The 27,917-nt window shown below is 40.0% G+C and overlaps 1 protein-coding gene across 2 annotated transcripts; it reads right to left on the bottom strand.

The window, feature by feature from the left end:
* Positions 1-4,683: 4,683 nt before the first annotated feature.
* LOC121854943 (glutamate receptor 1-like) lies at positions 4,684-27,377 on the bottom strand. Of its 2 annotated transcripts, none has more exons than XM_042349747.1 (11): positions 27,185-27,377; positions 25,340-25,440; positions 23,552-23,642; positions 23,175-23,333; positions 19,430-19,524; positions 16,173-16,261; positions 11,280-11,494; positions 10,112-10,267; positions 9,318-9,424; positions 7,704-7,867; positions 4,684-4,973 (listed from the first exon to the last, which is right to left on the bottom strand). In XM_042349747.1, the coding sequence occupies exons 1-11, from the start codon at positions 27,350-27,352 to the stop codon at positions 4,918-4,920; spliced, it is 1,401 nt and encodes a 466-aa protein (XP_042205681.1). In that variant the 5' UTR covers positions 27,353-27,377; the 3' UTR covers positions 4,684-4,917. The 2 variants fall into 2 exon arrangements, with proteins under 2 accessions (XP_042205681.1, XP_042205682.1); XM_042349748.1 differs by lacking the exon at positions 4,684-4,973 and adding an exon at positions 4,986-7,521.
* Between the last annotated feature and the right edge of the window lie 540 nt (positions 27,378-27,917).

The raw sequence follows: 27,917 nt of genomic DNA, 5'->3' as shown, positions 1-27,917 counted from the left end.
TTGCAAGGTAAAATTAAGGTTATGTAGTTGGAGCCCCTACAACCTAGCCAGTGGGGGCTAGGCGACTGATCTCGTCGGCTCACCCACGTTTGTGCCTGTAGACAAAACCCGGGTAATCAGGGTGCAACCAGCTGGTCAATCAGGTCATCGACCTGCCTATTAGATCCACTCCAGGTCACCTGTAATAATTATCCGCTGGGCAGCTTCCCTCACCGCCGCGCCACTGCAACAAGTACCACCACCACCACCACCGCCACTAAACACTGGCCCATATTCCTCCGCCAACCCCCATCCCTATCCACTCACTGTACGCAATTGAACTTAACTTACTTGTGAGTAACGTAAATTTCGCTCACAAGAGTTGTGAGTATGTGGGACATATCCAAGAGCACAGGCGAGCACGTCTGTACCCAACAGTCAAGAGAAAAGAGTGAACCCTTGTGCTTTACAGTACACGGCCTCGCATCCATCCCAGAAACTACTTAACATCCTTCTGATTGAATCTCATAATTTTCCACTGATGCTACTTTATTTCTTAAGAGAAAGGCTAGCAACTATTTTAATATTTATTCCCGTATTTAAATCAGGAGCCAAACGTCCCCCACGGCTTCCCAGTCATATTTTAACTATTCGTGAAGGCGCATGACGTCATGCTGCTCATATCTTAATTATTTCCCACAGGCCACAGCCACTAGGTAGAATCTTTTCAATGGAAAATTACCCCAGGTAACTTTTGTTAATATTATAACTGGCTTGTAACTTCGTCAACATTGCATGAATTAATTTAAGAAAATATACTGCTTGCCTCATGGGGAACAGCTAAATGACCTCATTATAGAAGACATGGAAAAAACATGGTGGTTGGGGAGCGAGGGACTAGAGGAGTTCACCTGCTTCCTATATTCATTTAAATCCTGAACCAGATTGATCAATGAACTGAGACACCACATATTTTGTTCAAGGAAAGGAGAAACAGAAAGCTATCAGTTGACACCTTGCAAAGGCTGTTTACACAAGCATATAGAGAGGGCCAAACACTCAGGCTGCCCTTTGGAGGAGAAGACTGGAGAGAGATCCCCAGACATTTGACCCAGTGGGAAGAGGCTGAAAGGTGGAAAAGGTGGATATAGAAGAGGAGTTCACAGTTGACTGGGTGGATGGAAAGTCAGCACCCTAGGCACTCCCAGATTTGGTGGCCTGCACATGTTCTAGGTCTTCTAGAATGCCATCCTGTGTTTGCATTTCAAACGGCCTGAAGTGTACAGATATGTGTTCAGTGAGTAATTGTGAAAATCAGGCATTTTGTAAAGATGTGAACCATGTTGTGTCTGTAAATGATATGGATGATGGGTATCAGAGTATGGGTATTAACAGTCCTATTAAGTATTAGAAATTAATGACCTAGATTAATTTAAACAGAAGTATTGGAAATTGTCAGGCTTCTGCAAAGTTTACACAGCCGTAGATAATAGCAGACTACTCAGACATTCTTGATAAACATATAAGTATCCACATATAATATGTTGTCAGTTTTGTATAATGGAGAATTTTTTATTTTACCATTCCATATTGTAAGAAAATAATTCCTAAACTTTGTATTTTGATTGCCCTTCAAACTATTATCTTTGACATTATTGACATAATAATCTCTTGCATAACACATAACTAGGGCCCAACGTAAGAGAGAGGGCCTGTATATAAATAAAAAGAGGAAATATCATTAAAAATAAACTGGCAAAAATAGCATATTAGTCTCTCAAACTTCAAGGGTGTATTTGACAGGAACAATATAGGTTATAATTTTGTAGTTTGTTGTAGTAGAGGGGTGTAGACCTAAGCTAAGTGGAGTGTAAAAACCAGAACTCTAACTTTAATACTCAATGTTTGGTGAAAGGTAAAAAAAGAGTGACTTAGATACATTTCTATATGAGTAGTGATTAGCGTTTTGGAGATTAATACCTAAAATTGATGATAACATACTGAAAGCTGTGTGATCCAGACTGCTTTCACATATTTCTGACCTCCAGAGACATCAAACTAACCAACAAACCAACAAATCATAAAAGACACTATGTCCTTTTTGGTACCGACAAACGTATCTGGCTCATGGACTAATGTAAAAGGTGACATCAAGGAAAGAAGCATCTTTGTTCCCCCAAACAGCACATTAAGAGCTTGGAGTACAGAGAAGAGATATTTATGTCTCAGATAATGTTTTTTTTTTTTACGGGTAATAGCCCACCTGGCACAGGTCATCGACCCACAACGGGCCTGGGGGGGGGGGATGAGAATAGAAAGAAATTAAAAATAGAAAAGATAAAAATTATATTAATCTACACCACAAAGATGCCGGAAAACCAGCTTTTTGAAGTGAGACAGATTGTATGAGTATGGAAACAGAAGAAGGCAGAGCTGTCCACAGTTTGGCTGTGTGAGGAAAGAAGGGTGTACTATAACGGGTTATTCTAGTGTGACCGACATCCACAGAGAAACGGTGGGCACCGCGGGCAAGACGAGTGTTACGAGCGCACGGCCTTGCCGGTGGTACACAGGGTGCCAAATCCACCGAACATTGCCAGTTAAAGTACCTGTAAAAGAGAGAGAACTGAAGCAGCATTGCGGCGAAGAGAAGGGGAAGAGAGATTATCAACTAAAGGAAGAGGGTTAATAAGATGAAATGCCTTTGATTCCACCCTATCTAACAATTGGACAGAAGAAGAGCCACCCCCGATATGAGAGCAGTACTCCAAGTTAAGACTAATGAGCCCCATATATACTTGAAACAACTGCTCAGGAGTGAAGTAGCTACGGCATCTGTACAGCATTCCCAGCTTTCGGGAAGCAGCTTTAGCAATGTTGAGGCTATGCGGCTTCCAAGACATATTAGAGGAAATGGTGAGGCCTAGCATATCTATTTTTGAACTTGGCAGAATGATTGCGTCCTGAATGTGATTGGTGGAAAGTGTAATTGGTAAATACTGAGTTTTATTACTATTGAATTTAACCAAGTTTGTACCTCCCCATTCGAAGATGCTGCACACTGATCCGCATTGATAGATGTAATGATATCAGCTCTAGAAACAGATCTAGTTATGAAAATTAGGGAGAAGGGGAAAATGTGGAGAAGAGTAAAGAGTAGAATCATCAGCGTAAGAATGGATAGAATTCGTCGTAGTATGAAGTAAATCGTTGATAAAAAGAAGGAAGAGAGTAGGTGAAAGAACAGAACCCTGTGGGACACTACTATTAGTAGAGAAAGAGCGAGAGATCGATCACTCGACAACAACTGCCATGGATCGGTTCTCAAGGAAGCTAGAAATTGGAGAACAAGGTGGGGGAGAGAAACCATAAGAGGGAAGCTTAGAAAGCAAAGACTTGTGCCACACCCTGTCAAATACTTTGGAGATGTCGAGGGCCACGACGAAAGTTTCCCCATAATCCCTAAGAGAGGATGACCAAAGATGGGTGCAACAGGAGAGCAGATACCAGTAGATCTCGCCTGGCGAAAGCCATACTGGTGATCTGACAAAAGAGAATGGCGTTCAAGGTGACAGAGAAAATGAGAGTTTAAGATAGTTTCGAAAATCTTAGAGAGGGATGAAGTTAGGGCAATGGGGCGATAGTTAGAGGGATTGGAATAGTCATCCTTCTTCAGGATGGGCTGAGCCTAGGCATGCTTCCAAGAAGAAGGAAAAGTTTAGTTTTTGAGGCAAAGGCGAAGGAGGCGAGCAAGCACAGGGGCCAGAACTTCAGCACACTCCCTCAGAACACGAGGGGATATTCCGTCCGGTCCATGCGCCTTACTCACATCCAACCTGGATAACACACCGGCAACCCTGCGAGTGGAGATTATAGGAAAGTGCATAAGTTCAGTAGGAGGAGCAGGGGTAGGAGGGATAGAGTTGGAATCGTCTAAGGTGGAGTTAGAGGAGAATAAGGTGCCAAAGAGATTGGCTTTATCAAGGGGAGAGTTGGCTATAGAGTTATCAGGTCGGAAGAGAGGAGGAAAAGAGGGAGTGCAGAAATTATTACAGATGTTTTTTGGTTACGGACCAGAAGGATTTAGAAGAGTTAGTCAGGACAGCGGTCTTTCTTTTTATAAAATTCTGTTTGGCCCTACGAAGAATAGCCTTACAGCGATTACTAGAAATAATGAAAGAGGAGCGGGTAACAGGAGGAGATAGTTTCATAACTTGATATTCACTATCTCTCTCCTTAAATGCAAGAGAACAGGAGCGATCAAACCATGATTGTGAAGTGAAAGTTTTGGTAGAAGATGGGATAAATGCACTCATAACACCCTGTATAACCCCAGCAATGCTGTCAGCACATACCGAGGCGCCCTGAGTAGAAAAGCAACATTCATCCCAGGGAAAGTCGAAAAAGAATTCTCGCAAGGATTGCCAGTTTGCCCTCCGATAGTGCCATAGTTGACGTTTAGAGGAGGGTGGGGAAGGTGGTCGCGAATGACTTGTTTATTCTCTGAATGGTCTCATATCAAGGAAACTCACACAATAAAACGTGAATATACTTAATGTGTAGATACTATACGTAACTAGAAAACAAACTTTGTTAGAACTACTGTATTACCTTCAGGTGCTGGAGAATCTGAAGTCTAAAATGTCTTGCTATTCATAATCAAAGAGGATTTTCTTATTTGATAGAAAATTTACTTAAAATCATCAAAAAGTTTTATTTTGCTCATAAATGTTAAACACAATTATAAAACCAAGACAACTATATTCTACCGTTCTTACAATTTCTTTCTTTAAATAAAGTTGTTTACTTCATTACTTAAGGTGATGATCAGTGTGTTAGTGCAGATGATCTTTAATGTATCCAACACTAACACCGCCGACCCCAAGGTCAGTGTTGCAGTCCATGTTGACCTTTGACTCCAGGATGACCTTTGGGTCTCTAGCGACCCTTGGGAGTCACTTCCACCAGCAGCACCACAGACGCCAACAACATTCCTGGTGGAGATGATCACTTCTTAGTTATGAAATATTGTCCAGCTTCATAACTTATGTATCTTAATGGTATCCTAAAGGCTGTCCACACGTGGCCTGAACTGACAATTTATTTATCATGATAAATTTTATCTGTATATAAACTTGTTTGCAGTGTTCATCGATAGGTAGAATAAGTCATAATGTAATTCTTTGTAATAAAAGTAAAACAGAATTTGTGCTTAGAACGACCTGCGATGATATTAAGAATATATAATTATTCAAGATAATTATGGCTTCAGACAGGTTTATTAGACACTCATATTACTGACAATAACATTGTATGTGGACTGTAGTACAAGAAAGAGGAAAAGTACAAATCTTAGTAACAATTTACACACAACATACATATTAACAGCACAACACACAAAACATTGCTCTATGCACACGATCACTGGATCAAGGACATTCTAGAATATTGTTAACACCAATAATGCTACATTTCCTCTTTGTCATATCTTGGTCATGGCTTTAACACATTCTATGGGAATATTGAGATTGTCCTTCTATAGTCCGTCCCTCCATCACACATCATTTATTACCCATAATAATCAAAATTCATAATAAAAGTGTAAATATATGCTCATTACTAATGCTTTTTATCCTACACTGAGATATGTATATTAGCGGCCAGAGGTACTATTGTGGTTATTCTTGCTACGACTCAGATTTTCCTTGTTCTTCAAACCAATATATAGGTTTAGAAGCTTCATGTGTATAGTCCAGGTTTTTCTCTCTCATATTCTCCAGTTGAGGTATTTGTACCAAGCCCAAGGGTATCACGAGCCTAAGATCCGGTGGAAATTGGAAGGGGCAAGTACTGTCTAAAGAGATCATATCCTTTATCGTTCCTTGTTCTGTGATTTAGACTAAAGTACTAAAACAATACTAAACCTAATATTTGCACTGAAATGAACGGTCAGGTGCTCAGTGTTACTTTACTGGTGAATGAGTTGGGTGTTGTTTGTGGTATGCAGTGGGAATGATTGTTTGTGACTTGAATGATTGTTTGTGACTTGAACGAAATAGTTTCATATCCTAAATAATATGTACAGTATGAATGGGAGGAAACCAACATGTAGCAAATGTTGAATTAAACAATACAGAGATTATGTTGTATTTCTCCTTTACCCTTTGGTTATGACAATTTAATTCAAAGACTTTTTCTTACGGATATCAATATGTATTTTCTTTTAGTTAGATGATCTCGAAGCATGACTGGTGGTCTCGATTTAAGGAATTCGACTTGGATTCGACTCTTTTATTGTACAATCAAAACCGAAGTGGTATATAAGTGTTGCAGCCAATTCATTATATAAAAATCATCCAACAGAAATGGAAGGTCGACACAGAAACGAAACATCCAAGGAAGACCACTAAATGACATCATCATACCCAGGATATATGTCAAAATATTTCATTCTGTGTTCCAGAAGATAGAGTACAGCATGAGTCGCGATACTTTATTTTACTGACCCAACCTTCCTGGAACTAATTTAGTCTCAACTGACTAAACACCCCAACAAGTTTCTATCTGTCCTTACCTCTGGTCTCTTCTACCACACTTACATTATTATCTGCTGAGGATAACACTTAAATACATTTTCTATAAAAAGGAGCATAAGGAAGTTCCCTGCTGGCCCCACTGATCTAGTACCCCCAGCAACCCTAATGTACAGTACCCATATCTAAACAAGTCCATCTCACGCGAGCATACACCAAACTTCCCACATTAAAAGTAAACAATAAAATACACATTATGAGAGGCAACAGGGATTGTAGCGTACATTAAATTTTGTCTATTTGGGAACTAACATAAGATTCTTTGTATTTGTGAAGATGACAAAGCACATTAAAGCAAAACTCAGTTCTTTTTTTTTGTATGGGACAGAAAAGTATTTATTTTTAGTGACCAAAAGACTCGAGGATTTCCCATAGTATACTTGTACAGGAGGATGTTCATAAATGTATTGACAGAAAAACAAATTAAGGGAACACAAAATGAACGAGAGCTAGTAGATACCAAAGACTGGGACAAATGAATGTTATTAAATACTGGAGTCCGGCAGGAAAAAATAAATAAAATCTGGGTGAATTGAGGAATACAGCCCCAAGACATTTAGAGTGGAGAGCAATGGTCATAATCCTCAGCCATGAAAATAGTACCTTGGTTGATTTATTAAATTTCTAGTTGGGGTCACAAAATCACTTTTTATGCCCTACAGGTATTTAGTTGGTGGTCCACGGCCGATGACGACTATCAGTTACTCTCTGACAATGTGAACTTTGACTTAAAGGTTTTATTAAAGTTAGGATTGAGAGATAGGAGATATAATGATCAATATAAATATTTCACAGAATAAGTAATTTGGTTTCAAGGGAGATGTGGGTTTTTGTATGGTTAAAATATTTAATGTATAACTACTATTTCTCAACCTTTTACCTCTAAGATCAAAACTCCTCATCTCCTCCAATATGTTAAACAACATTTACGAATCCTTAGTTGCCGGTTCTGAAATAAATTTTTAGTAAAGATCTAACACTCAAGACTGTGTCATTATGGATCAGACGATGATTATTAACCTTTTATTGTCACATAATTTCATATACTGAACTACACTCTGTTGATCTCTCTATTTAATGTTTAGAAACTTAACGTGAATGACCTTAGCGGCAAGTCTCGGGGTTCCTCACCTCCGGCATAAACAGCGAAGACGCCATAAAAGTCCTCCAGTTCCAGTGGCCGAAGGCTGTTTTTGGGTCTGGTGAAGGACTCAGGCTTAAAACAAACGGTTCCATTACGTGTTGCAGCATCATACAAATGCTGGACGATACCAAATTCCAGAAGTCTTCTTAGACTGTAATACAAAAACAACATATTAGTTTACTTTTGCTTGTACTCGTCTTAGACTCAGTACTTCACCAGGTTACAGTGGACTGGCTTCTCCTGTACAGTGTACACCCCTCCCCCTTCACTATAAGTTTGAGTCATCTCGTACCAAGACTGTAAGAGAGTTATACAAGAATCATTATCAATTATTTACTGTAATTGTCTTATAGGTGAGACACATTGTTTTTATTTCCTTTGACTTCTAACAAATTATATCTTATCACTTGACCTACAACGACTTTGTTCTTCCAAGCTGTGGGAGGCACAGTCCTTTCTCTACTTTCTCCCGCAAAACCATTATGCTGTCCTAACGAACTCTATTCTCTACAACAAACTCCCAATCTGTATCCTGTAACTTCCTCTTCTTCATAAACACGTTTCATCTTAATTTTATCGAATCATTTAAAAATTCTATAACTATTATTCAACCACTTACTCGTGAAGTCCAAACTCTCCCCTTCATCCATACACACACACACACACTACTACTTTGCTGGCACTCGGAATCGAATATGACGATCACCCAGCTATGATAAAATCATATGAGTTATTAAAGATGTCACCCTCGTTGGTGACCTCTGAGGTGACTAGAGAGGCCGATACGGGACCAGCAGGATCATCCACAGATGTTGCACCCGTGGAGGGCTACATCTAGTGCGGGAGGGGCGGCGGCAGCGAATTTCGCTTGTCTGCCGTGGTATGCAGTCGGGCCAGCTCGAAAGTATTGAAACCTTCTCGTGTGGAGTAATCGTTTCACAGGTGAGAGGGTCGATTTGTCACTTTTTCAAGTTTGTCTTAAGACTATCCTTATACCTTTTCAGTTGCCCTATAGCGTTACGTTTAATATTCGTGAGGCGACTGTAAAGTAGCTGCTTTGGCAGTCTACTGTCATCCATGCGGGTAACATGGCCAGTCCAGCGTAGTTGTCCATGGATAATGGTAGCCTCGATCCTCCTTCAGTTGGTGTCAGCGAGAATACTGGCATTTGTTATCTTGTCTTCCCGGTGAACTTGGGGGATGGAACGTAAACTACGTTGGTGAAAGTTTTCAAGTGCCTTGAGGTGCCTCCTGTATGTGACCCATGTTTCGCTGCCAAGGAACACGCTAGAGAGCAATATGTGGGGTGAATAGGAAGAAGAGAATGAGAAATACCGGAGTAAGAAGTAGTAAAAAGTGTCTGGCAAGGAGGAAGTCATGGTTTGCTCAGGTGTTTTGAACATAATGAGACAATGGGAAGGAAATGTTTAGACAGAATGCTTTAGTTATAAAACCTGATGTAGAAAAGACGTGGTTAAATATTTATGTAGCTTAGAAACCAATATCTTACCCATCTACAGTAGGTGTTGCAGTATGTCTCATCATATTTAACAAGCTCTTGAATACCTTTTATCACATAATAAACTCAAACTCAAACTTACATGGGGTCTACCGCGTGTTTGAGAGGCGAGCCCTTGGTGAATGCTAAGCCAGAGGGGACCCCGGTGAAGACAGGCTCAGACGCAATATACATGGGACAGGAATTTGTCTGTAACATACGAGTATATTAACATGTAAGGCAAAAAGAAACATCTGCAAATATTGTTGTAAGAAATACAAAAAATATATAAAAAGTAATTAACGAAAAATGGAATGATATCAAAAGACAAAAAATACATTTTGTTATTATTAATATATTTACTTTCTTATTACAGTGAACCAGTATTACCACTGCTTTCTTTAACTACTACCAGGGTCAGTCTTCACAGTATACAAGATCCGTAAATTCTATAATAAGAAAAGTTCATAATATAATGTGAAGATTCTTGAACTTTAAGTTATGATGAATTAAGTGAATTGAACATAGATAAGGAAGCAGAAGTAGTGAGGATCCAGCATTGTTCTTAGCATGGTAACTCTTAAATGTTAAGCGCACCTAAAACAGTGTAAATAACCTTAGTAAATGAAACATGGAGAAAAAATCCAGGTCTATCTGCTATTTGTCCCTTTTTCCCACGTTTGTTTGGTGTGAATTAAGAGAAAGAGAAACCTCGATCAATGGAAAAAGAAGCAGAGAAAAAGGTTTTAAAGTTACAAAAAGTGATAACAAAATAAGGGAAGCAACAGGCGGGATCATTAAACCCACACACTTAAACATTAAGTTACAGTACTTTATGTTAGTTCCCTGTGCATACTAAGTTCTACCTACGACTCATTATCCAAAAAAAAGTCTTACCATTGAGAATAAATCGTGAAAAAGAGATTGCAGTACATAATCAGTGGCAATGACAGCGTATAATCCAGCGCTGCCTTCCTTCATCGCGCGAGGTGGACTAGTGTGAAGTACGATACGCTCATTGACTTGGTGGAGCAAGGAGCCGGGTGGAGCGACCTGTACAGTACAAGGAGGTCATTGTGTTCTTATCGTCTATTGGCTTTGAAATTTATATCCCTCGTTAACTGTCTGCCCAACCCCCTCATTTCTGTTGACTTTTCTCTCTCTCTCTCCTTTTTGTCTAGGTATCTTCGTCATGTTTATTTGTTTCCACCAAACACTTTAATCCAACTCTTGGTGTGAGTCTCTGGTCCAGCCAAATTTACCTTCACCTGTGTCTCTCCAGCGGTGACTTGCTACCATATTGATATAGTAATATGGCGTTTGGTTTTATTCACTAAATGTGTAAATAAGTATAGGAAGTCCATAAGCACACATACTAAGACACTACAAGTTTATAAAATATCTAAGTATATACAATAAGGGACTATCAGTTTATTCAGCACTTTAGTTCTGTACATATTACGTGACATTCTCACAGATTATATAAACATGGTGACGATTACGTTAATGTGTGTATCACTTAGTAGCGTTTAATGTTCCGTTTTACATCTCATAAGTCAGCTGTGTTCTTTACTCTTACGCCAAACTCTGTACAAATCTGTTGGTTGCTTTGTAGATGTTGGCAAGTTATGTATCATGTTAGTCCAAGAAGGCTGTGATATATTGGATGAACGTTCAGTTAGACTGCTTCTCCCTCGGTAACCTGTCAGACTGTTTTTCCATAAAAGAACACCTGTAAAGATGGCAGCCATAAAGGAACACCTGTAAAGATAGCAGTCATAAAGGAACACCTGTAAGGATGGCAGCCATAAAGGAACACCTGTTTTATAGTGTTAAGTCTTTACTCTCACCACGTCTGATTTGAACAAAATTATCAGAATGTGTCAAAATATCTTGTTAAGTATATCCTTATAAATGATCCTATTATGTATACCTCGGTTATTTGTAACTACACCACTGTTAATAATCTCGTACCAAAATATCAGATTCTCTTCATCCATCCTAAGCAAAACTAGAGAACAGTAGAAATTCTTACGAGATTTGGTAGATATCAAGGTTTACATACCGTTACAAACTCATGAATCAGCGTCCCTTTAGGTAAAACCACGTGGATGTCCGTCTCCATCAACTCCTCGAGGCTGTTGAAGGGGACTTGAACCTTGGGCATGATGAGCATCGCCTTCAGGTTACAGCGGTAAACTAGGCTTAAGATGACTGATATCAGCAGCCACAGGCCAGAAAGAAGTCGGACAGAGTCCCTCTGTGGCGACCAAGTTGACGCTGTTGACAGATAAAGTTACACCTATAAGATTATAGTGAAACTTGTGATAATTTTTTCGCACTACTTAAAACAGTCGATCATAAACACGTACTGAAGTTAATAGACTCAGTTTGGTCAGTGATCACTGTCATCATCAGCTAGGTAACTGTTATGAAGTATTACTCATGTCAATAACAGTGTAGTAACGCTGTGAAAGCAAGACTTTATTAATTTAAATAATTATATTTAACGCAGGTAGAGATCAGGCTTTGTTTTGTTCTTAAGGTTTACCCTTGGCAAGCATTAAAGATATTTTAATGAGGATATTTTAAGCTAATGGAGGTTACAGTATAGGGCATAGGAATTTACCCTGAGATAGGGAGTTCCACACAGTGTTAGTGCGGATTATAAATGAGTGCTGGGAGGTAAATATTCTGTAAAATAGAATTGCCACAGTATAATTATGTGCTCTTCCATATACTCACGTGGGTTTATATAGAACTTGAAATGATACGAACATCCCTGTGAGTTGGCATCGCTGGAATTTTTGTCATGTGTTTTTTTTTCTACACCGAATCGGGTAGATGCAGTTCTCCAACACCACTACAACCCACAGTGCCCCAGTACCACGCCCAGTCCAGTGCCCCAACACCGCACACAGCCCACAGTGCCCCAGTACCACGCCCAGTCCAGTGCCCCAACACCGCACACAGCCCACAGTGCCCCAGTACCACGCCCAGTCCAGTGCCCCAACACCGCACCCAGCCCACAGTTCCCCAGCACCATGTATTAGCCCCTTAGTTCGTATATAGATGTCAGGGCAGTACAATGTGTTTACATAATCATATCACCCCCTGTAACTTTCCTTTGGCTATGAAGTGATATTGTCACATCACGTGATGGGTAAGTTCCTTGAGGCGCGACCCTAAGAATGTTAAGGTCAGCATTTAAAAGCCGGTTCCCTGTGGATTGTCACTCAACACCTCACACCAACCGGACGTAGAAAGAAGAGCTCTTTAATATAGCCTCCGTCTTCATCTTAACACTCAGAGCTACAGTGATTAAGTTAAGGTGATATACACTTGGAACTGTCTATGAGTAGCAATCTATTTTAGGGATAATCTGAAGTGTGAAATAAATAAGGAAATAAAAACTGAGAGGAATACAGAAACAATTTGGATAGAATTAAGCGACGGTCGGGAAAAATTAATCACAGGAGTAATATATAGACCCCCCAATCTTGATAGAGTCAATGAGCGACTTATCTGGGATGAAATGTGCAGGGCTTCCATACACAACAAAGTCTGTATAGTAGGCGACTTTAACCTTGGCCAAATAGATTGGACTGACCTTGACCTTACGGGTAACTCAGAATCAGAGGATTTTCTCGAGACGATCCAGGACTGTTTCCTAAGTCAACATATAACTGAACCCACACGGGGTAATAATATACTGGATTTAGTTCTGTCAAACAGAGAAAACCTCATTAGCAATGTAGAAGTAGGGAACGAACTTGCAAACAGCGATCACAAAGAAATTCGATTCCAGTTAGATTTTCAGGGCAGACGTAAGGAAAATTCCACTAAAGTACCAGATTTCAGAAGGGCAAACTTTGACAGTTTAAAGAGGCAGCTGAGAGAAGGGGTGTCGCGCTTGGCCGTGAACCTGACAGATGACACCGACCTGATAACGAGATCTGAGATTGCCGAGTTCCACGACAATTTAAATAGTGAGTTACTTAATGCACAAAGACAGAACATACCATACAAAAAACTCAGATCAGACAACAATGACCCTAAATGGATAAATAATTATTTAAAGAACATCATTGGCCAAAGGAAGGCTATAGGTAGAAGGATAAATCGTGGCGAAATTCACCTCCGGGACTATTATAGAATATTACGAGTAGGGTTAAAACCGAGATAAGGAAAGCAAAGAGGAATAATGAGGTAAGGATAGCAAGGGAGGCGAAGACAAACCCCAAAGGATTCTACCAAATGTATCAAACTAAAACACGAGAAAAGATTGGACCAATACGGTCAGACTCCGCGAGCTCACTGATAACGACGGAGAAATGAGCAATAATTTGAATAAATATTTTTCAACAGTTTTCACCACCGAAAATTTAAACATGATACCCGAGGCACCGACTCTATTCAGAGATAGTGAAGAAAACAAATTAAGTGAGATAGTAGTGACTAGTAACGATGTTAGTAAGCAAATAGACAAACTAAAGCCTAATAAGTCACCTGGTCCCGATGAGATATTTGCCAGAGTATTAAAGGAATGTAAGGAAGAGCTTAGTATGCCTTTAGCAAAGTTGTTTAACATGTCCTTAAAAACAGGTGTAGTACCAGAATCCTGGAGGATAGCGAATGTAATACCGATTTTCAAGAAGGGGGATAGATCACTATCCTCTAACTACCGCCCAATCAGTCTAACATCAATAGTAGGCAAATTACTGGAAGCAATCATTTCAAACTCTATTCGAAATCACCTGGAGAAGCACCGATTGATCAATGATTCCCAGCATGGCTTCACAAGCGGGTTCTTGCCTAACTAATCTATTAACATTCTTTTCATCAGTTTTTCGAATCGGTGGACGAGGGGCACAATTATGATGTGGTATATCTCGACTTTGTAAAGCCTTCGACAGAGTCCCCACGAAAGACTAATTAGAAGGTGAAGCTCATATCAAAAGGTGACATCCTTAAATGGATTAGGGCGTGGTTACAGGACAGGAAACAGCGAGTGAGCATTAACGGCACTAAGTCCCATTGGAGCAACGTCACAAGTGGAGTTCCCCAAGGCTCAGTACTTGGACCATTATTGTTTATTGTATACATAAACGACATAGATATCGGCATAGACAGCAACATACGTAAATTGCTGATGACACTAAAATAGGACGTGTTATCAAATCTGACGAGGACTTGGCAAAACTACAGGAAGATCTAAACAAATTTTTCGAATGGTCTGAAAAATGGCAGATGAAATTCAAAGTGGACAAATGTAAAGTACTCAGTATAGGAGATGTAAACAGGGAAACCAGATACCAGATGAACAACGATGCCATAGAGAAATCCGACTGCGAGAGAGATTTAGGAGTAATGATAAGTAGGAACCTTAAGCCAAATAAACAATGTGTTTTTGCTCGTAACAAGGCTAATAAAGTACTTGGGTTCATACAAAGGAGTGTTAGTTACAAGACTAGCGAGGTCATCCTAAAGCTGTATCTTGCTCTTGTGAGACCACACCTGGATTACGCAGTTCAGTTCTGGTCACCGTATTACAGAATGGATATAGAATCCTTGGAAAGAATTCAGAGGAGAATGACAAGACTAATCCCGGGCATTAGGAACCTTGAGTATAGAGACAGGTTAAAGCATCTTAATTTGCACTCCCTTGAGAGACGTAGAGCGAGGGGCGACCTGATAGAGGTGTATAAGTGGAAGGCAGGGCTAATCAAAGGGGACATTACAAAGGTACTCAAATTATCCAACCAGGAGCGAACTCGTAACAATGGTTTTAAATTAGACAAATTTAGATTTAGGCGCGAATTAGGTAAACACTGGTTTGGAAACAGAGTAGTGGATGAATGGAACAAGTTACCAAATATCATCATTAACTCGAATACGCTGAATTGCTTCAAACATAGGTTGGACGCTCATATGAGCAATAGGGGTTGGGTGAAACGGGACTGCCCAGTATGGGCCAATAGGCCCGCTGCAGTTCCCTCCATTCTTATGTTCTTATGAGATAGTTCCTCAATAAATAGAGAACAGACAACTGGGTTTCGCTATTCAAACCCTATATACTTTTACATGTTCCAGCCCCATTAACCTAGAAGGAATCAACGGTTAAAGGGCCAGTTCAACCATATCCATCCTGCAGTGCCCCAATGCCACACCCACCCAACAGATTAAACCAGTATTCAATCTGGGAGCTTTCATAAATGGTTGTCACGCTATTCAAAGTCTGTAAACAGTAACTCGACCGTAGCGGTTCACAATACTGTACAGATAACATCAACAGCTTCGGAAGAAATATATATTAATATCACTATAATCTATACTATAATTAATCATTATGTAGCCAAAATCCAGTAAGTAGAACTTTCAACAAAAGCGAAAGAGCTACAACGAAGCTTATCACATTCATTGTGTATGATTTACATATGACTTCTTGAGTAGTATAATGATGGACTGCTCAGGCCATGTAATGAATAACATCACGTTTAGCCACAAACGCTTCACATTTATTAAGCAGCTGCTGGAGAACGGAAGCAACGGTGACATGTATGTCATCAACATTAATGGTTATAACAGGTCGTGCCGAGAGGACAGACATAGCTACTTACCTCAACTTACCTCAATGTTAACCTCCCGTGTACTGTACTAAGGACACACAACACTCACCTTGACCACCCATATACCATGTAGTAACAGTAACCTCCCGTGTACTGTACTAAGGACACACAACACTCACCTTGACCACCCGTATACCGTGTAGCAACAGTAACCTCCCGTGTACTGTACTAAGGACACACAACACTCACCTTGACCACCCATATACCATGTAGTAACAGTAACCTCCCGTGTACTGTACTAAGGACACACAACACTCACCTTGACCACCCATATACCATGTAGTAACAGTAACCTCCCGTGTACTGTACTAAGGACACACAACACTCACACTGAGCAACAGCAGCGCCCAACGTCCAGAGGCAGGAGGTCCAGGCCACGGTGAGAGGACCCACACTCCCATACGACTCCCAGCCATCACTGTCAAGTACATGTTCTTACATTACTGCCATACAGCATGACAGGATAACTTCAAAATATGCAAATTTCCTCTTTCTCTCAGTAAAGGTGATTAAATTTTAAATACTATCATTATTTTTTGATGTAGATGAAAATGGCCGAGGCTCAATCACTGTAAACTTACATCAATAGAATTATCTTATGCTATGACTTATGGAAGATTAAGATTTTGAACTATGTGTTTACTGTTATACTATAAGAGGAGCCTCAGGCACCACCCAGATATAACGGCTGGTTACTGTTATACTATAAGAGGAGCCTCAGGCACCACACAGATATAACGGCTGGTTACTGTTATACTATAAGAGGAGCCTCAGGCACCACACAGATATAACGGCTGGTTACTGTTATACTATAAGAGGAGCCTCAGGCACCACCCAGATATAACAGACTGTTATACTACGATATATGGCTGGTTGCTGTTATACTATAAGAGGCCTCAGGCACCACACAGATATAACGGCTGGTTACTGTTATACTATAAGAGGAGCCTCAGGCACCACACATATATAACGGCTGGTTACTGTTATACTATAAGAGGAGCCTCAGGCACCACACACATAGCATAACGGCTGGTTACTGGGTTATACTATAAGAGAGCCTGCGCACCACCCAGATATAACGGCTGGTTACTGTTATTTTGCGAGGTTTCAGCACCACACAGATATATAACGGCTGGCGCTGTTATATCATAAGAGTGGTTTCAGGCAACTGCTTTTTCATTTGCGATATAACGGCTGGTTACTGTTATACTATAAGAGGAGCCTCAGGCACCACACAGATATAACGGCTGGTTACTGTTATACTATAAGAGGAGCCTCAGGCACCACACAGATATAACGGCTGGTTACTGTTATACTATAAGAGGAGCCTCAGGCACCACACAGATATAACGGCTGGTTACTGTTATACTATAAGAGGAGCCTCAGGCACCACACAGATATAACGGCTGGTTACTGTTATACTATAAGAGGAGCCTCAGGCACCACACATATATAACGGCTGGTTACTTTTATACTATAAGAGGAGCCTCAGGCACCACACATATATAACGGCTGGTTACTGTTATACTATAAGAGGAGCCTCAGGCACCACACATATATAACGGCTGGTTACTGTTATACTATAAGAGGAGCCTCAGGCACCACACATATGTAACGGGTGGTTACTGTTATACTATAAGAGGAGCCTCAGGCACCACACAGATATAACGGCTGGTTACTGTTATACTATAAGAGGAGCCTCAGGTATAACGGTTGGTTACTTTTATACTATAAGAGGAGCCTCAGGCACCACACAGATATAACGGCTGGTTACTGTTATACTATAAGAGGAGCCTCTGGCACCACACAGATATAACGGCTGATTACTGTTATACTATAAGAGGAGCCTCAGGCACCACACAGATATAACGGCTGGTTACTTTTATACTATAAGAGGAGCCTCAGGCACCACACAGATATAACGGCTGGTTACTGTTATACTATAAGAGGAGCCTCAGGTATAACGGCTGGTTACTTTATACTATAAGAGGAGCCTCAGGCACCACACATATATAACGGCTGGTTACTGTTATACTATAAGAGGAGCCTCAGGTACCACACAGATATAACGGCTGGTTACTGTTATACTATAAGAGGAGCCTCAGACACCACACAGACATAACGGCTGGTTACTGTTATACTATAAGAGGAGCCTCAGGCACCACACAGATATAACGGCTGGTTACTGTTATACTATAAGAGGAGCCTCAGGCACCACACAGATATAACGGCTGGTTACTGTTATACTATAAGAGGAGCCTCAGACACCACACAGACATAACGGCTGGTTACTGTTATTAAGAGGATGCACCACACAGATATAAGAGGAGGCCTCAGACACCACACAGATATAACGGCTGGTTACTGTTATACTATAAGAGGAGCCTCAGGCACCACACATATATAACGGCTGGTTACTGTTATACTATAAGAGGAGCCTCAGGCACCACACAATATAACGGCTGGTTACTGTTATACTATAAGAGGAGCTCAGGCACCACACATATATAACGGCTGGTTACTGTTATACTATAAGAGGAGCCTCAGGCACCACACATATATAACGGCTGGTTACTGTTATACTATAAGAGGAGCCTCAGGCACCACACAAATATAACGGCTGGTTACTGTTATACTATAAGAGGAGCCTCAGGCACCACACAGATATAACGGCTGGTTACTGTTATACTATAAGAGGAGCCTCAGGCACCACACAAATATAACGGCTGGTTACTGTTATACTATAAGAGGAGCCTCAGGCACTACACAGATATAACGGCTGGTTACTGTTATACTATAAGAGGAGCCTCAGGCACCACACAAATATAACGGCTGGTTACTGTTATACTATAAGAGGAGCCTCAGACACCACACAGACATAACGGCTGGTTACTGTTCAGAAATCGATCTGTTGACAAAATCGGTCTTGAAATCAGCATATGAAGAACACAAATTTTCTACAAACTTGACGTTTTTAAACTATGATAACATTAACGCTTCATGTTTTTCTTCATCAAATATAGATGTATGTCATTCTAGGAAAACGCTTATATTTCCTATAACACAATATTTTTCACTCACTCATTTAAGTTACACCTTATCAATCTTCTCTATGTACCTTACGCAAGCCTCGGCAAAGTCAGTGAGTCGGGAAGTGACATGTCAGAATCGCCAGTTATAGCAAGGTGGCTAAAATTCCATCGTATTCTGAATTTAAAGTTTCTAGTGCTGCGTCTCAGTTGTTAGGTATTGAATGCAATATACTGACGAAACAGACAGAAGCTTTTAGCCATCGTCATTACACGAAAAAAAAAGTACAGCATACTGTTTAGACGATTTACTAAGTGTATAAGTGAAAATCGTACATTTCTGGGCAAGATTATATGCACGTTGTGTATCAGATTAACTGCTCGATATTTAAGTATAAATTTAAGATACCTCATCAAGAAAACTTCAACTCTCAAAAGGATTTGCCATGAAAGTCTCGTATGTATTCTCTAATGTATATCTTCGGTTATCTAGCTAAATAAAGTTTCACTTTCAGTTAGTTTAAACTTAGGTTTTTAAGATATCATTGTTTGTTTACCTTTGTTGTGGACGGAGGAGGAAGCTCTCACCCCATTCAATGAAGAAAATCCCCACCACGACCGCAACCATTGATGCTAGGATGAGGAGCCATATCTGTAACATGGTTCATATAAGATATTGGTGACCACCAGGACCCAGAAGCGCGAACAAGATCCAAGCGCTTTCGTGATTATTCACATCTTCAGGAGATATAGTAAGAGTGAGCTGCCAGACGTTGACCCTATGTGTTATTACTGAGCTTCAACAACTAAGGCCGAGAGTCAAGAATGAGATCTACATACAGGTGCCGGGAGACAAGTAACAACTTCCCGATGGTCACATTAAAGCACGAGAAACGATTGGACCAATACAGTCAGATACCGGCGAGCTAACTGATAACGACGGAGAAATGAGCAATAATCTGAATAAATATTTTTCAACAGTTTTCACCACCGAAAATATAAACATGATACCTGAAGCACCAACTATATTCAGAGATAGTGAAGAAAACAAATTAAACGAGATAGTAGTGACTAGGAACGATGTTAGTAAGCAAATAGACAAACTAAAGCCTAATAAGTCACCTGGTCCCAATGAGATATTTGCCAGAGTATTAAAGGAATGTAAGGAAGAGCATAGTATGCCCTTAGCAAAGTTGTTTAACATGTCCTTAAAAACAGGTGTAGTACCAGAATCCTGGAGGATAGCGAATGTTATACCGATTTTCAAGAAGGGGGATAGATCACTATCCTCTAACTACCGTCCAATCAGTCTAACATCAATAGTAGGCAAATTACTGGAAGCAATAATTTCAAACTGTATTCGAAATCACCTGGAGATGCGCCAATTGATCAATGATTCTCAGCATGGCTTCATAAGCGGGCGTTCATGTCTAACTAATCTATTAACATTTTTTTCAGCAGTTTTCGAAACGGTGGACGAGGGACATAATTATGATGTGGTATATCTCGACTTTAGCAAAACCTTCGACAGAGTCCTCCACGAAAGACTAATTAGAAAGGTAGAAGCACATGGCATCAAAGGTAATATCCTCAAATGGATTAGGGCGTGGTTACAGGACAGGAAACAGCGAGTGAGCATTAACCGCACTAAGTCCCATTGGAGCAACGTCACTAGTGGAGTTCCCCAAGGGTCAGTACTTGGACCATTATTATTTATTATATACATAAACGACATAGATATCTGCATAAGTAAATTTGCTGATGACACTAAAATAGGACGTGTTATTAAATCTGACGAGGACTCCGCAAAACTACAGAAGTATCTGAACAAATTTTTCGAATGGTCTGAAAAATGGCAGATGAAATTCAACGTGGACAAATGTAAAGTACTCAGTATAGGAGGTGTAAACAGGGAAACCAGATACCAGATGAACAGCGATGCCATTGAGAAATCCGACTGCTTTAGAGATTTAGGAGTAATGATAAGTAGGAACCTTAAGCCAAGTAAACAATGTGTTTTTGCTCGTAACAAGGCTAATAAAGTACTTGGGATCATACAAAGGAGTGTTAGTTACAAGACTAGCGAGGTCATCTTATGATTATATCTTGCGCTTGTGAGACCTCACCTGGATTACGCAGTTCAGTTCTGGTCACCGTATTACAGAATGGATATAGAATCCTTGGAAAGAATTCAGGGAAGAATGACAAGACTAATCCCGGGCATTAGGAACCTTGAGTATAGAGACAGGTAAAAGCATCTTAATTTGCACTCCCTCGAGAGACGTAGAGCGAGGGGCGACTTGATAGAGGTGTATAAATGGAAGTCAGGGCTAAACAAAGGGGACATTACAAAGGTACTCAAACTATCCAACCAGGAGCGAACTCGTAACACTGGTTTTAAATTAAACAAATTTAGATTTAGGCGCGAAATAGGCAAACACTGGTTTGGAAACAGAGTAGTGGATGAATGGAACAAGTTATCAAACATCATCATTAACTCGAATACGCTGGATAGCTTCAAACATAGGTTGGATGCTTATATGAGCAATAGGGGTTGGGTGTAATCGGGACTGCCCAGTATGGGCCAATAGGCCCGCTGCAGTTTCCTCCATTCTTATGTTCTCATGTTCTTATATATTTACCCTAGTGCATGTACAGATGACGCACCAACATATTTAAACCATATTGTATTAATATATGAAATATCACTAAGTATGTCACACTAAACATACCAATTCTTTTAGCACTGTATTCCCCATTGAACTTAGTAAATCTACGATCTTTGACGCCTAGTTTCGTGCGTCTTGGTATTAAGGACGCTCTGAGAGGTACACTATGTTGAGGAATCTCCTCTGACTACCTCCAGACCTACAGACGGAATGGGGTATTGTAGGGGATGATGATGATGATGATGATGATGATGAAAATGAAGTAAAGTGGCAAATGACTTTGCCATGAGAGAGAAGATGAGAGAGAGAAGGAAAGCATAGAAACGGGAAGTAAAGTAGAAGGGGGTGATAGCAGGTGGGCTGTCCACCTAGCTGAGACGAGTTGATATGTTTGGGTGGTGGCCACACGCAGCAGACGCCCGCCCGCTCAAGGGAGGCAGGTGGAGGGGGGGGGGGGCTAAGTTAGATAGGCATTCATTAGTGTAATGGGTGTTAAATTATGTTTGTTAGATGGTGGTGTTATTTGTTCACATATATGTGTAAAGTGGGTCTTGTTCTTCTATGTTAGCATGGAGGCTCTTGGGCCACCAGCTGTGTGTTTTAGGAGTTACTTCTTCTTTTAACTGGGAGAATAATGGGTCCTCCAACTCTTCAAGTTTGCTCCAGATTCTCTGAGCTTGGCTGTGTGTACGTGTGTTCAGTGGTTCGATATTGTATAATTCGTGAAGTTCTTGTATTTTGGTGGTGTATGGGGGGAGTTGCTTTGATGCTCTACGGATAGCTTTGGTTTGTACTGATTGAAGTTTAAGTTGGCTGGTTTCGCTGATCGTGCTGAGTGGTATTGGTGGATACTCCAGGTGGGGGTGGACAAGTGCTTTGGATAGATGTAGTTGAATTTTGGTGTCCATTTTGCTAAATCTTCGTAGTTTTGTGAGTTGTGATTGGGCAAGCGTTTTGCGTTGTGTTATGTGTTTTGCTCTGCCTGTTCTTATTATTGTGAGTCCCAGAATTTTGCCTTCGTTGGAGTATTGTATAGGTACGTTGTTGACTGTGATTGGTGCTGGGTTAATTTTGGCAATGTGTATGATCTTTAGTTTCTGTGTATTGGTTTGTATTTTCCACTTTTTTTTATATTCGTTGATTTGCTCGATGGCATGGGCTGTTTTTCGTGCCATCAACTGTTTGCCCTTGCCTGGATGTCAGATGATTTGGGTGACGTCATCAGCATAAGCTATGTATTCTCCGTGTGTAGGAGGTATTGTACGGGTGTTAGCATTGTGTTATATATATGCAAACTATTCACACGTGACAGAGACGTAGAAGTTGATGAAAACAGCTAAATGTGACCCTCACGATATTCTTTAATGTTCTGTTACATTTACTGTTTACAGAGTAAAGTGGATTTTGTCTCAGAAGTTTCTAAGCATCAGAATCAACCAACATCTTGGATCTTTTTGTCTTTCTGTTCTCAAGTGATTACCTGTAAGTGAGACGCTCTGAGTGGGAAGAAGGTAAGGGACAAAGAGGCTTATGATGTGTTAATTGTACCATTATACTTATTTAGTTTATTACTATTGACGCAATAATAACAACATTAATTTATCTCTTCACAACGTAAAACTATTAAACTCACAAAAGTTGTAAAAGGTTTCACAAAACCAGCGAGATCTGCTCCAATTACTGGACTCTGGTATGCAATCACAGAAGACTCCATGAATATCGGTATACTGAAGTCGACAGTGTGAAATCGCAGATGATTCATAGGAAATGAAGAACCCGATATATCACACTCCTGACAAATGGATATTATTATTAATACCAAGTTGAGGTGAAGGCTGGAAAAAAATGCAACAAAATTGAACCATCTCAGTATAATGAACTCTATCAATAAACAATGTTGAGAAATATTCACAGAAACAATCGCGAGCAATATAACATACTAAGGAAACACACGAATAGGATAATTAGTGATGACTTACCATTGTTTACCTTACAACAAAACAGACTCACCTGGCGGATAAGATAGCTTATAACGCCTAGCCAAGTACCATTAGGCTGCTGGAATCCTGCAGTGACTAAGTCTGGGAACACCCACTCGAAGCTGTGGAGAAAAAAAATATATATATATACCTGTATATATATATATATATATATATATATATATATATATATATATATATATATATATATATATATATATATATATATATATATATATATATATATATATATATATATATATATATATATATATATATAAATATATATATATATATATATATATATATATATATATATATATATATATAAAGAGAGAGAGAGAGAGAGAGAGAGAGAGAGAGAGAGAGAGAGAGAGAGAGAGAGAGAGAGAGAGAGAGAGAACGTCTCTTTAATGTTTTAATGTATTTTTTCATATATACCTGATCGTTCTATGAACTTTGTTCTCCAACGTTTGTCTTCCTTTTGTTCACAGGTGTTTGTTATAATACACTAGTGAAGACCCTACAGGTTCTCAGTGTGCATTTCTGTAACTGATTGAAGCTACAAATTATAGACTTCCCAAAACAACAGATCAATACGCCCCTGTGTATACCCATCCTATTGTTGGAGACCTGGCAAGACTCCTGGACACGTTGTCAACTAAACGTGATGCCTTAATCTTGTATTGGGGAAGGGTTTGTCTCAGCTCAATAATATCTTCTACTGCCTATAAAGGGTTAAGACAGTTGCCACACACTACAGTACTACACACTACAGTACTACACACTACAGTAAGACAACACTACAGTACTACACACTACAGTACCACACACTACAGTACCAAACACTACAGAACCACACACTACAGTAAGACAACACGACACACACTACAGTACAGTACCACACACTACAGACACACTACAGTATACACACTACAGTAAGACAACACTACAGTACTACACACTACAGTAAGACAACACTACAGTACCACACACTACAGTACAGTACACACACTACAGTACTACACACTACAGTAAGACAACACTACAGTAAGACAACACTACAGTACACACACTACAGTACCACACACTACAGTACCACACACTACAGTACTACACACTACAGTAAGACAACACTACAGTAAGACAACACTACAGTACCACATGACTACAGTACCACACAATTACAGCATCACACACTACAGTACCAAACACTACAGTACCACACACTACAGTAAGACAACTCTACAGTACCACACAGTACAGTACCACACACTACAGTACCACACACTACAGTACCACAACACTACAGTACCACACAGTACAGTAAGACAACACTATAGTACCACACACTACAGTACCACACACTACAGTAAGACAACTCTACAGTACCACACACTATAGTACCACACACTATAGTACCACACACTACAGTACCACACACTACAGTACCACACACTATAGTACCACACACTACAGTACCACACACTATAGTACCACACACTACAGTACCACACACTACAGTACCACACACTACAGTACCACACACTACAGTAAGACAACACTACAGTACCACACACTACAGTAAGACAACACTACAGTACCACACACTACATAAAAGATAATGCGTCTTTTATATCACAAGGGTTTTCCCCGTTTAAGTGGAATATATTCACATTTTAATTTTTTTTTAAACAACCAATGATACAAGAGGGTATTCCAACAGACCATACCATACATGTCACAACTTAACATTATAAACATATATTGAGCGTGTGGAGTGTTGTGAACATTAATGAGGACTTAAACTGGGTCTTACCACGTATTGAGTTTACTTGTTAATATTTTCAGTACTTCATACATGGGCCCGTGGATCGTGTAGGGTCTCGTGGTGTCGTCTAGACTCAGGCGCGGAAAGTACTGTTGAGGATAAACGGATTGAGAGAGAGGCCTAACGTACATCTACTGACAGAAGGATGTTATGGTGAATAGGGTGGCTGTCTACCTGTGGGTTTGGGCTGATACTTTCGTGCTGAGATGCGATTCCATACTGTTACACACTTAGTGAGCAGTGAACATTGGTTAATACACAGGAGGTGAGCTGTGAAACAATGGAGGCGTGAAAAAATGTCCATTAAGTAGAGAAGAAGGCATCTGAAAGCCTGAGGATGAAAATGTTGCCTTTATACAAATATATCTTAAACTTGTGAATATCCTGAAAATTTGGACTTAGTATTGGTAAAATTTAATTTTGGCATCAAAACGTCATTGCGTGGCACAAGATTTAAATAACTGTTGCTCTTCAAGGATACTAAGAATACTTAATTAATAGTATGAAATTGTATATTTCATTGTAATTAGCAAATATTATAATTGCAGGATTTGTCCCAATTCCAATAGTAATCGTGCAATGTTGCAGTCACCATTTTACCAACACACAAAGCAGGATGTGTTCAGATATAAAAGCGCCTATATTTAATTATTATTATTATTATTATTACGTGTACCAGTAGTATTAGTAGTAGCAGTAACAGTAGGAATCTCCAGGTGGTGTGCTGACAATAAACAAACAGGCCATACAGCTTCTGAGGGATAAACACCCTCCTGCAAGTGAAGGGGGAAGGCATCACGTTCCAGGGCGTTTATGTCCCGGCAAAAGCCATGCTGCTGGCCACCAGGCTGGGGAGAACCCGCTATTCACGCCATGAAAAAGATATTTGAGCAGCATGACTGTTGGGCTATAGTCTTGGTAGACGCATCCAATTTTTTCAACAGACTCACCGCAAGGCTACACTGTACAACGTCAAGATCAAGTGTCCAAGCTTTGCAAGGTATGTTGAAAATACATACAAGAGCCCGACAGACCTCTATATAACAAGTTTCATGGCCCTACGAGGAGATACCATAACACAGTTAACCGAGGGAACAACGCAAGGGGACACAGTCAACCGAGGGAACGACGCAAGGGGACCCAGTCGCCGTGGTAATTTGGCAATATATGCACTGGGCCTATCCGTGCTCCAACGTACAATACATTATGAAACAACCAATGTCAAGTAATTGGCAAATGCTGATGAGCTTACTGGAGCAGGAAAAGTGGAGAGCATCAAAAAGTGGAAGGGATCTGGTAACATCATGTGGTCCACAAATAGGGTACCACCCAAATGCCAGCAAGTCCTTCCTCATTGTGAAGTCAGAATACTACGACCGGGCTATAGAGGTGTTCAACGGTAAAAATTACAAAGGACGGACAAAGATACCGAGGTGCACGCTTACCCCACCTCATCTCGGTGTGTCTGACACCACATTAAATACACGGGGCAGCGGGAGTTTGGTAAATTTATCTAAAGATCGACAAATGTACGAGTACCCCATGTCTGTAATGTACCCCGGGTGGGGCGCTCAACCGCCTGCAGTACACACGGAGGTGTAAAACACTTACAATCCCCGCACTTTCGTACCAGTGAAGTGACACAGCAAACACTTACAATCACCGCACTTTCGTACCAGTGAAGTGACGCGGCAAAAACTTGAATCAACACACTTTGTTGCCAAAGAGCAGTGGGATGCTCTTTATTACAAAAGAAAAACAATACAGTAGCCAGGCAGTGGGCACTTAACATCAACACTGTTCAAGAAAACAATAATGTGGTGAAGCACTTACTATCATGTCGCAAACTTTGAGACAAGAAGACGAGTTGGTGGCACCGGCGGTCATGTTGGTGGCACCGGCGGTCATGTTGGTGGCACCGGCGGTCATGTTGGTTGCATCAGCGGTCATTCCTATGGTGACGATAGCCACGGCAGCAGTTACGGTGGCGGCGGTGTTCATGGTAGCAGCGGAAGTGGCAAGAGAAGCGTCCCTCACACAAGTGACTCCTCCCCGCCCTCCCGTTATTTAAGGTCTGCGTCTCATGATTTAATTTAGTGACCTGAACTAACATTTTCACGTCTGATTGATTTCATTTTGTGAGCCACGAGCAACTTAATTAGTCATAAGTGAAAATTGTATTCCTGATTTGCTTTCATTTGTTATATATATATATATATATATATATATATATATATATATATATATATATATATATATATATATATATATATATATATATATATATATATATATATATATATATGTGTGTGTGTGTGTGTGTATTTATATATATATGTAATACATATATATATATATATATATATATATTGTGTGTGTTTTTATATATATATATATATATTTATAATATATAGTATATATATATATATATATATATATATATATATATATATATATATATATATATATATATATATATATATATATATATATATGTGTGTGTGTGTGTGTGTGTGTGTGTGTCAGTCAGCATTCCAGGTCATAGTTTGAAAAAATACAGCTTCAC

The sequence above is a fragment of the Homarus americanus genome, unplaced genomic scaffold, assembly GCF_018991925.1.
Source record: "Homarus americanus isolate GMGI-L3 unplaced genomic scaffold, GMGI_Hamer_2.0 scaffold17608, whole genome shotgun sequence".
NCBI classification, from domain to species: domain Eukaryota; kingdom Metazoa; phylum Arthropoda; class Malacostraca; order Decapoda; family Nephropidae; genus Homarus; species Homarus americanus.
Note: the sequence above shows the minus strand (reverse complement) of the source record. Positions and strands in the feature narration are given on the sequence as shown.